The sequence below is a fragment of the Xiphophorus couchianus genome, chromosome 16, assembly GCF_001444195.1.
Source record: "Xiphophorus couchianus chromosome 16, X_couchianus-1.0, whole genome shotgun sequence".
NCBI classification, from domain to species: Eukaryota; Metazoa; Chordata; class Actinopteri; order Cyprinodontiformes; family Poeciliidae; genus Xiphophorus; species Xiphophorus couchianus.
In genome coordinates, this window is record NC_040243.1 from 11969140 (window position 1) to 11980166 (window position 11027).

An 11027-nucleotide genomic window follows, 5' to 3' on the forward strand; every position below is an offset into this window, starting at 1 on the left:
TGAACATCCTTTAAAAATAAAATCTAAACGGGTCTTGAGAAGATAAAAAAAAAAGTGAATTTATTCTCTAAAACCTTCATTTTGCGTCCACAAGGTTCAGAAATAGAACCCAACATTTGACACCCAACTGATCAAATTCCTTGACAGCAAGAATCCCACTGATTTCCACTCTTATTATTCTTGATTATAGATAGTAATTGATTAAGAACACACTTTGAGGTTTTTCATATTTTATTTCATAACAAAAACACTACACTACACTACAGTGTGTTCTGTTGGGATTTTATACAATAGACTAAGATGAAGCATAACATTTGAAGGGAGGATATGCTTTTCAGTTTAACAAAAAAGAAAATAAATTGAGCAATTTTAATGCATGAATATGTTGTGATCTGAACTATTTGAGCCAACTGTACTTTGGAAAAATAACTCCCTTTGGAAAATGAACTTTCTCTACATGTTTTCTGTTGATTACAAACTCAATCTAATTTCTGTAAAAAAAAAAATTAAAAACTCAAGGCATATCCATTATGCAATCAAATAATTTTTAATATATTAGTTTGTGGCTGCCACGTAGCAAATATTTACGCTTTCTGAATGTCCTTCTGACATGGAATAATGCCGCTGAAGAGCTTGTGAGCATGTTGGGCTCTCTGTATTTCAATCCTGGATGCTGTAGATACTAAATGGATGCTTTGTGCAAAAAAGTGATTTTTTTTTTCCAATGAAGTGTTCATTTGATAGTTGTTAGTTAATTTGCAGAAAATGGAGCATGATTTTTCCAATCCTTACGTTTTTAAGACTGAGCTGAAATCCTGTCCCAAGTACTAAGTGGGTGTGCAGCAAAAAAATTCAAGAAAAGAAGCCATTCAGGATGTTGACAGTTCGGCAATTTTATTTTTCACAATGTCTACAAATTCAATACAAGGTAAAAATACGTCACAATTCAAACAAAACATTGGTAGATGTCTGTGGAGACAACATTAAAAAAAAAAAAAAAAGGAGAGCCAACTTTTCAGAGTAATCTTAGCCCAAAATATGACAAAAGCACTTTCGCTCTTACCATGTATACAGATGGCTACAAAAAAAACTGATGATTTAAATCCTGTTGAAGTCATCAAGAAGGTTAAGAGTTGCAGCTGATCTGGTGTCAGACTCTATGAATCTATGTGATCTCTGAAGGTAAAACAACTATTTATCTGGAGGAGTTGGAGCTGGAGCGAGAGCGGTGGCGCCTGCGACCGGGGGATCTGGAGCGAGAGCGGCGGCGTACAGGGGACCGCCTTCTCGGGGAGCGAGACCTGAGAGGACAAAAGTAAACAGGGGCAGCCATGAAAATATGATGCTAGTGAAAAAGAAAGGAATCAAATTATATGGAATACTAATGAGTACCTTCTTCTCATGCGTGGGGGGCTGCGACGCCACATTGGTGGTGGTGGGGGCATTCGGCGAGGAGGAGACAGTCTGCGAGGTGGAAGACGAACCCGCTGAGTCAGCACAGCAGCTGCACTGATTTCCTGTCCGTCAATCTGACCTAAACATTTAAATCCAATCAAAGATATTTATTCAGTGAACACAGACACAGCCGTATGCTTAGGGTAATTAACAGGCACTGAAACAAACACCAACCTCCGTCCATGTGTTTGAGGGCCTTCGCAGCCTCCTCGGCAGTCTCAAACTCTACATAAGCGTAGCCTTTGGGCAGGTGTAGATGGAGCCTATCTGCAGGCATGTCTATCATCTTTATTTTCCCATAAGTAGAAAAGATTTCCTGGATGTGGTCCTGTTAACCAGAGAAGCAGCATCATCAATGGATTTACAAGATCATAAGCAGAAGGATAACATGTCATGTCTATAATTTTTGTATAACTCTACTTTAGGCCAACAGATTATGCATGCAGTTGTCCTGATGTACCACATATAATTCTTTGCAAAAATCAGGTCCAGTCTGTCATTCTTTCTTTTACAAACAAAAGGCATGATCTGACCATCAAACCTAGAGTATTGTTACCCCAGAACTTTACGTTTTATTTTATCCTGGTCATCAGTTCTGTTTGTTTCTAAAGTGATGCTCAAAATGTACAATTAATGTACAAATATTAGATCCGCTGATGGCTGACTGGGTCATTCCTTCTGCAGGAGTGTTGCTGGTTGAATGGAGTACAGAATGCGTTTCAAACAGCGAAATAAGAAAACTACCCTGGTTACCGAAAAAAAGTTCCAGCATAGTTCCTTGCATTTTATTTGTTTTCCTTTAGTTTAACATCAACACATCTCAGTGTTCATGTTATGTAAATGTTAAAATCTGTAAAGGTTACACGTTTTCTCTGACTTAGTAAATTACAGAAAACAATTACAAAGTTCTGGCTGTAGAGCACTCGACTGTAATCGCAAGCAGAACTTTCTTCTCTGTTGTCATTGTGGACAGAAAGGTTTGTTACAGTCAGACCTTTCATAAAGTTCAGAGTGACTTTCCGTAAGTAGTGACGTATATTTGCAGTGACAAAACCACTCAAAACATTTTGCCATAGAAACTTACTGCTTTTTATTTTAGAAATGGAACGCTTTCCTTCTGTCCCACACTATCTAGAATGTTGAAATCGGAGGAGATGATTTTGCTTTAAATCAGAGATCAACGCTGTACTGTTAGACATTATCATCTTCAGTCACATTTAGGACTGTTGCAGTGAAAAGAGATCTAGATCTCCTAATCAAAGGTGCTGAAACAGCAACATGCCTGCAATAGAAGGACCATCTCAGACATAATTTATGTGAAAAATACAACAAAGCAAAGTAGCATTCCAGGGAAAACATTCCAGGTCACCTTGGACTGTTTTCACTAACCTTGGTCACATTCCTGGTCAGCCTTCCTAAGTGAACCTTGGTTGGTTTTGGGGTGGGGCTTCGCTTCCTTCTGTCTTTATCATCTCCCCTCTTCTGTGTTTTAGAGCTACAAAAACGTTAAGTTAAACCTCTTCAATAAAGCCTAATTATGAAACATCAATTTGTAGAAAAGATTTTAAGGAAACCCTTACGGTGAGCGGGAGCGGCGACGGTTGTCATGGCGCCTGCGACTAGGGCTCGGGGAGCCTGAGGAGCTGGAGGAGGAGGATGAACGAGAGCTTGAGGATCCGGTGCGGCTGGAGCCAGAAGAGCTGGAGCCACTTGAGGAACCTGAGCTGGAACCCGAGCTGCTGCTGGACGATGAGCTCGATCTGGAGCAGAAGCAGAAACACAATTATATTACTAAAAATATCTTGCTCGAGCAGGACATCTAAAACAAACAAAATACTCTAGAAAAATGCATCAGAGTACAAACCTGCTGCTGCTGCTGCTACCAGACGAAGCACTACGGCGCTTCCTCACTTTCTCCCTCCCCCTCTCCTTGTCTCCATCCTTGGTACTAGTCTTCTCTTTACCTCTATCTTTAGTTTTCTCATCCTCCTTCCGCTTTGTGGGTGATGGAGCCCTAAATTCAAAAAGAAACACATCATATTAGTTCTGTTATGCTTGTGTGTCATGCTCTTGAAAATACAAACAGAAAGAAATCTGCATGCAAGATCTAATCACATCACATCACGTTCTTGACGTGTTTTGCCTTTACCAATCTTAAAAACTGTAAATATTGTTGATAAATCTTTCAGTTTAAGTCGTGGAAAGGTGAAAGTGAGACAGCTCATTTAATAGGATAACGTGTACATTTGGCTGCCTTGTATAATAACAACATATGAACTTTAAGATACAAAGAAATTAGCTTGTGCAGAAAAGATAAGCTGCAGACCGATAAAAATGATATAAAATTTAAAAATTCCCAATTTTATTCTTTATTAAGAACCCCAACGTCACAGTAAATAATTCTGCTGGACAAACACCATACTCATAAAGATTTTATTCATTTTTGCTTGTTTGTTTGGCTGTTTTTATTTTTGACTTCAAATTACTGCGGATATATTTGCTTCTATATATACCGTCTATCAAAATCAAAAACACAAATGGTTGATTAATTTTAAACACTTTGATTATACAGAACAAATATACTTGAATAATAATGTTAGGAACACGGTCAGAACACTAATACAAAGTTAAATTGGGGCATTCATGAAAAAGCTCGACTCTCGGACAAAACAGGCCGCCATTGTATTTCATTCACCCCCTCCAGAAAACAAGCTGCTTCCGTTAACCTTCCGCACAGATCCTCTTATAGCGAAACTACGACCATGTGAAACGTTAAATACTTAAAAGTTTAGTAGATATATCTCACGCACGTATATATTTATAGTTTTTATTCCATAAAAAAAGCTTGAACCTACATTTCTTTTTCGGACCAGGAGGCTACAGTCGAACCACTCGCGGCCTGGAAAGACGTCGCTGGCTGATGATGATAGCGGAAGTTGCGTAGTTGCTTGAGCGCCACTTATGATCATTTGTTTATTTTTACATTATTTGACGAGGAATGGTTTACGCGTTTGCGTATGAGAGAGAGCGCAAGAGAGAAATATATCCAAACCGTGTCACTTGTGTGCATGAAATCATTCTTATCATTTTTTTTAAATGTAAAAACGTAGCAGAGCTTCCTTATTTTCGACTGGCTTCCGCAAGGTGAATGCTGCACTTTATTTTGGCTGTTGTTGTTAGCTAGCTCAGCTAATCCAGGTGAGTTTCCTGCACATGCGGGTTATTTTCAAGCAGCCCAGTGTGGGCATTTACTTGTAAAGCTGATTGGATAAAACGGGTGTATAGTTGGGAGTTTATTACAAGTCATTACAATGCCAGCAACATAGTTATTATTCTGAATATGTGATTGTTTATTCTGAGTTCAGATATATAAACAAGATAAGATCAAATAGTTTTTTTTCATTTAGATTATTAAAACCATTGGAACTGTTTCATACATTGTCATGTTATAAGATCACATTTAAATGTATTTTACTGGGCTTTTACTAAGACCAACAACACCAAGCCTTTCTTTGCAGAACTCAATCAGGGCAGCATGTGACCATGAGTTTTAAAATCTTGCCACAATTTCTTAATTGAATTTAGATCTAGACTTTTACTGAGCTGAAGAAACACATGAGAATGGCTTGTTTTAAACCATTTGACTGTAGCATTGTCTGTATATTTATAGTCGTTTTGCTCCACCCTAGTCTTTTACATCTCCCTTCCTCACTAGTGTCCACAAATGATATAGGCATTCAGATTTTCTTAAATTAGTTGGTACAACTAAGATAAGTTGGCAATGTTAATTGGGAGTACTAGTTAAAGTGGTAAGGCATTTTCAGCCAAACAGGATTTTGTGCATATCATCTGACCAGGACACCTCCCTCCAAATATTTGCTGTGTCTATAACAGATTGCAAACAGACCTTCTTATGGCCTCTTTCTGGAAATGCCTGCCTTCTTCCCTGTATTCCATAAAGACTACATTTTCAGTGCATGACTAATAGTTGCCTCAACAGGTTATTCCACCTGAACTGTGGATTCCTGCAGCTTCTTGATAGGCCTCCTGGCCGTATCTCTAATTAATGCTTTCCTTTGACCCAGCTTGTCACTTTAGGTGGACAGACATGTTTTTTGAACAGTGCCCTTAGGGATTAGGGTATTGTTTAATAACCTAACCCTGCTTAAAATTTTTCCACAGCTTTATCATTGGTCAGTCCCAAACATTATCTCAGCAAATCTATGAAGCCAAGACAGAACAGCTGTATTTATGCTAAGATTAAACTATATGCAGGTGCATTCTATTTTCTAATTTTCTATTTACTTCTGAAGCCAAATCATTATACTGTATTTTTTTTGTTATTGCGGGGCTTCAGTTGAAAGGGGTTAAGTATATTTTGAGGCCATACTTTTCAGATTTATATTTACTAAAAATAGGAACCCACCTATAACTTTCCTTCCACTTTATAATTATGCACTCGTCTGTGCTGCTCTTTACATATGAAAGCTTTATAAAGTACATCACAGTTTTTTTTTTAAATAAAATGTGAAAGGGGCCTTTACAAGGCCCTTTATCCATGAAAAATTATAACCAGCATGAGATTAGAACATACCTCATAAGCGAACTAAAATCTCAACCCACACTGTTTGATTCTTGCCTCTGTGAGCAATAAATCTTGTTGAACATGTGTCACTGAAAAGAGTTTCTTAAGATGTCTCAACTGAAGACATAAAGCATGACAAGTTTCAAAGGTGCTTTTTTTGAGGGAAGCTGATTAATGTTGAACTTCTGTTCTATTTACTGTAAAGATTACAAATTAGAAAAAAGGAAGAAGTTGAAGTACAATGTCATGCATGACCTTTTGTTCAGTTTCACTTTTCTGTTACTTTGTTTAATATAATATAATTATCAAATATGCAAAACAGAGCACGCACATAAACAACACAGTGAAGGGCTGGATGCAAAACAATGATCTTATTTGACTCCTATTCGAATAGTGCCAGAGATTTCCTTAAATTATTGAAACAACTAAACATCCTTAAAAGATGGCCTTTAAGGATGTTACACTAAGCCTTTGACTAGTGGTAACTGATGACTTAGCCACAGACACTCCTTCTAAAATAAGTCCAACAACAACGTTTTGGTACTGGAAAGCTATTTTATTTCAAACATGTAAATAAGAATAGAGGAAGTAGATGAAATTAGAACAATTATCCACACATACTGCAAAAGATCCTACAATACTTTAGTAGTAGTTAACATTAACAAAAATGTATTATTAGCCATAGCCAGCCAGTATATGCAGTTAAGTAAACAGACCCCTAACTGGTTTAGATTTCAAGTAAACTTTAAATTTTACCAAAATGTCTTTAAACTTTAAGTAAAATTAGTAACTTTGAGTGGCCCAGCCAAAGTCCTGAATTGAATCTGATAGATTATCAGATTATCAGGAATATACGTCCTGCAGTATCAACACAATTCTTACTGTTACATGCAGTGGTGGCTGCATGTAGGATTTCTCCCCCAATTCAGGTTGCTGCTGAGCTCCGGCGGGTTAAGCAGGCCCAGCTGGTTTCACTCTGCCTCTTGATTAGCAGAGTATAAGGCTAGCTGGGAAACTGACTTTCAGGGCCTCTTGGCCAATTGGGCAGCATGTGTGCTGCAGCTTTGTGGTGCGGTGATGGAGGATTTGTCTCCTAGAAACCCCGGTTTTTGTTGTTATTCTCCCCTTTCTTTTCTTTTAGGTTCTCATGTTCAATTTTGAGACTTCTTCCGATCCCACTTAAAGAATAAATCCTTTAACTTTACCCTCCTGGGTTTGTCTCTTCATTTTTCTGTGGTTTATCTATTGTTACAGCCCCCTTCCAAAACCCCTAGACTGCCTTGGGGATGTAACACTTATAATGTTGCAGCAGTGACTACGTTCTAATAAGATATGTGATACCCTATGCAGACACTCAATCAGCACCATTGAAGGTCAAGCTCACCTCAACATTCTGAGGGCTCACAGTGCATTCATCTGACATACTCTGATCATTTTCTGATCATTTCAGCAATTATTTGATGACTCAAAATAGACTGTGAGGTGCATTACGTCTTTACCTCAAAATTACTAAGTAAAGAAATAGAGTTGTTGTTGACATTAGAGCAAAAGTACTCTGTTCTGACTCATTTAACACACTGAATTCTACACGCTTTATTCCCAATATACACTGACTGTACAAAACATCCAAAGCAACAGGCATTCTTCAAAAACGTGATGGGACTTGATATTCTTCAAAAAGCACTTTTGTTCTTTTAACATGTACTTACAGTAAATACAATGCAAAATAACAGTGTGCTTTAAAAACATAAACTGTTTCTAACTTCTTTTATTTTCTGACCCTTATAGCAATTATCATCTGAACTGGGGATTTATCTAGACTGAACAAGCATGGGCCGACTAGATGATGCTGCCAAACACAAAGTGGTGGAGCTGCGGAAGGCTGGTCTCAGTTTCCGCAAAATCAAAGCTGTGCTGGAGTTGGAGAACATCAAGGTGTCTGCTCAAGCCATCTACCTGTACCTGAGGGAGTTCCAGGGTAGACCACCAGGGAGGGTTAGACCTCTGGAGGCTGGAGATGGCACATTGGCGCAAACAGCTCAAGCGCAAGCTGGGGCATTGCAGGAGAGGTGGAGCAACATTCACCTTCAGAACCTGATGAGGGACGGGCCTCATCGCACTGAGTATCCAGCTCCATCTAACTTCTCCAAACAGGCATCCACCAATTCAGAGACCACCTCAAATTCCTCTGGATCTGGGGAGGCTAGCGGAAGCAGCAGGCCGGAGCAGCAATCCGGTGGAAATAAGGAAGAAAACGACATTCAGATTGTTAGTGTCACTTCACTTGCACAGCATGGCCAACAAAGGGTGACCCAGCCACCTGTAAGGAGGCCAGAAACAAGTTCAAACATGTCTTCCACGTTAATGGCTTCTGGAGCATTCCTGAGAAGAAGAGTTACACCTTCCCCAGCCACCAGTTCAATTTTGGCAGCTCGAAAAAGACTTTTGGACAGAGCACTGTCACATAGGGCAAAGGTAACTACAGAGTTTTCTCAATTATAAAATTGGTGAATTGCTTTAAAGCTGTATAAATTGCTAAAGTAGTTTTTTTTAAATACTTTTCACATTTACCAGTCATTCCACCAGATGGCGGCGTTGTTAAGGAGAGATCAGGCTGGTGTTCAAAGTTCAGATTTAAGCAGTGCTCTACCACAGCAGCCGGAAACCTATGACCTGACCACTGAAAAGGTGTGATCTCGACAAACTTTAAAAAGTCTAAAAGTAATGCTTCGCCTGCTCCTGTATATTATGTTTTACTGGGAGTAGCATTTGTGTAGTATTTATCTAAAACTTGTGTTTATTATCAAATAGCTTCAACACAATCCAAGAGAGAAGTGGCAATAGATTTATAAATACAAGTCTGAACAGTCCTTTTTGAAGGTCCCACCATAGCCACTCCTAAATATAGTGTTTTTATTCTTTCAGACTGTTATGGAGGGGCAGCCTGGGCATAATAGTTCCCCTCGGCGTTTTGCTGCACAGAGACCAGGAATGAGCGTCCGCTCCCTTCATCCTCCTCCACGTGTCGGGATTCACCTTCCTAATCGCCCGCCAGCGCCTTTGACATCCTCATCTCCGGGAACCGTTCTTCGTCTGCCGTCCCCAAGGACTCAAGGCAGTAGCGAGGCGAATTCAAATCCACCATCGGCGGTCCAGGACACCAGAGCAAGAGGTAGCTTGCAGGACCAGATCCAGACCCTTGGCTCTGAGGTTCACAGCCTGGGCTTGGCAGTGAAGATGATGGTGGAGCAGCAGTGCCGCCTGGAAAGGGAGCAGTCACAGCAGACGCAGATTCAGAAGCAGATCCTCAGCACTCTCCAAACACTCTCCTCTAAAGCAGGACTCTGTAGCAGAACCCCGCAACGGCTCAACAAAACTCCCTCGCCATCGTCTTTGCCAGCAACCTCTGCCACTACCTCTTTCGGCCAAGAAACGTACACTTTTAGTCAAGGCACGTTCTCTCAGTGCAGCCAGACTCAGCCGGGCTACAACTCTTTAGAGAGATTAGAAAGCGCAGAGGCCTTTAAGGTTCCAGGAATGAGCCCACCAAGCATAAATGGATTTCCACCATGTAGCAACGCAGACAGTCTTCCTCTTACTCACACTTCCTCTCAGTCACAAACGTATCCAGCTGCGTATCAACAGCAAAACAGTCAAGCCCTCCTGGCACCCTACACACAGTCATACGTCTCCTTGTACGACCACACACACACTCAGTCATTCAGAACGCCAGAGAGTAAAACAGCAGATTTTTCTGCGAGGACTTTCACAGACTGCAGCGGGTCTACCCAGCAGGTCATGAACTCCTCTTCACATAATCAGCCACTCAGTAGCATCAAGGTGGAAGGACCTTAGATAACACAGGTTCAGTCCTCTGAAAGAACTTGAACTTGTGTTTCTTTTAATTTGCTGTAGCATTGTTGTGTAAGGTACGTTTTTAGGACTACTAATGTAAAAGTAGCTGTTTTTATTCAATTTATTTCTGAGGTTCATTATCATGCAATACGTACAGCAATAGCTTGACAGATTTGAAAGTTTTAAATCCTCTGATTTAACTTGGCCACAATTTAAAACAAATCATGAATCTGTATATTTTTGTGATTTTTTTTCTTGTATCAACAGGAAACCCAACACAAACAGTTAATTTTCATAACTTTGACCTGTTTAACAAATAAAACTCAGATTTTGATCCAGAAAGAGTAATTATTTCATAATGTAAGGTATTTCCAGTAACGGGATGGAATGTTGACTGCTGAAATCTTGGGAGACAAAGAAGCAATTAAACCAAAAGCAACTTAACAAGAACAAGACTACAGTTTTATAACTCTAACACTTAATATTATGAAGAAGGAGAATCAAAACCATTAAATAACTTTCCCCCCCTACGTATAGGCCAGTAGCTGCAACCACTGAGCCAGGAGTACGCAAAAGCCAAGCGAACATGTACAGTAAGTTGCAAAAGCATAGCGAATTTATATATCGAGATGAAAATCCAGCTAAATTTGCCCATTTTACTGGTCTTAATAATATTGAAGAAATGTTTGAAAATTCAGTTGTTGTCTAAATATGTACACCGATCGCACTTCTCTTTTATGAGTAAAGTTAATGCAACTCATCAGTATTGTCTGTCGGAGACTTTTCAATACAGAAAGGCTGCGACACAAACTTTTAAAAAGCGATTATGTCGAAAGGCCCCTGCCATGAGAGCACAGAGTAGTTGTCAATAAAGCAGCTCGTACACATCCTTCCAGTCACAATTACGCAATTACAGTGACCTCAGCAAAAGATTAGCAAATGTCCAATTAAATTTAGTCAGAGAACTGTGTCTTCACACTATTAGAGAGATGTGCGTAGCTATAAAGAAGTTCAACATATGTTGCTCTTATCTTGTGACTGTTTAGCAAAAACTTTAGCTTTTCTTCTGCTAGCAACTACTTAGGGCAACAGTGCCGCCTAAACTTCCAAATTAAACACACAAACTACTCCA

The 11027-nt window shown here is 39.5% G+C and overlaps 2 protein-coding genes across 3 annotated transcripts; one reads left to right on the forward strand and one right to left on the reverse strand.

Annotated features, from left to right (window-relative positions):
- Positions 1 to 868: 868 nt before the first annotated feature.
- On the reverse strand, positions 869 to 4424 carry rnps1 (RNA binding protein S1, serine-rich domain). Its single transcript, XM_028042668.1, has 7 exons — positions 4311 to 4424; positions 3320 to 3469; positions 3036 to 3215; positions 2845 to 2950; positions 1630 to 1783; positions 1393 to 1534; positions 869 to 1301 (listed from the first exon to the last, which is right to left on the reverse strand). Coding segments are annotated over exons 1-7 (840 nt in total). The 5' UTR covers positions 4313 to 4424; the 3' UTR covers positions 869 to 1195.
- A 23-nt stretch (positions 4425 to 4447) lies between these two features.
- On the forward strand, positions 4448 to 10237 carry LOC114160198 (uncharacterized). Of its 2 annotated transcripts, none has more exons than XM_028042666.1 (4): positions 4448 to 4653; positions 7829 to 8515; positions 8615 to 8728; positions 8966 to 10237. In XM_028042666.1, the coding sequence occupies exons 2-4, from the start codon at positions 7871 to 7873 to the stop codon at positions 9893 to 9895; spliced, it is 1689 nt and encodes a 562-aa protein (XP_027898467.1). In that variant the 5' UTR covers positions 4448 to 4653; positions 7829 to 7870; the 3' UTR covers positions 9896 to 10237. The 2 variants fall into 2 exon arrangements, with proteins under 2 accessions (XP_027898467.1, XP_027898468.1); XM_028042667.1 differs by having other exon boundaries at positions 4448 to 4599.
- The last annotated feature ends 790 nt before the right edge of the window (positions 10238 to 11027 follow it).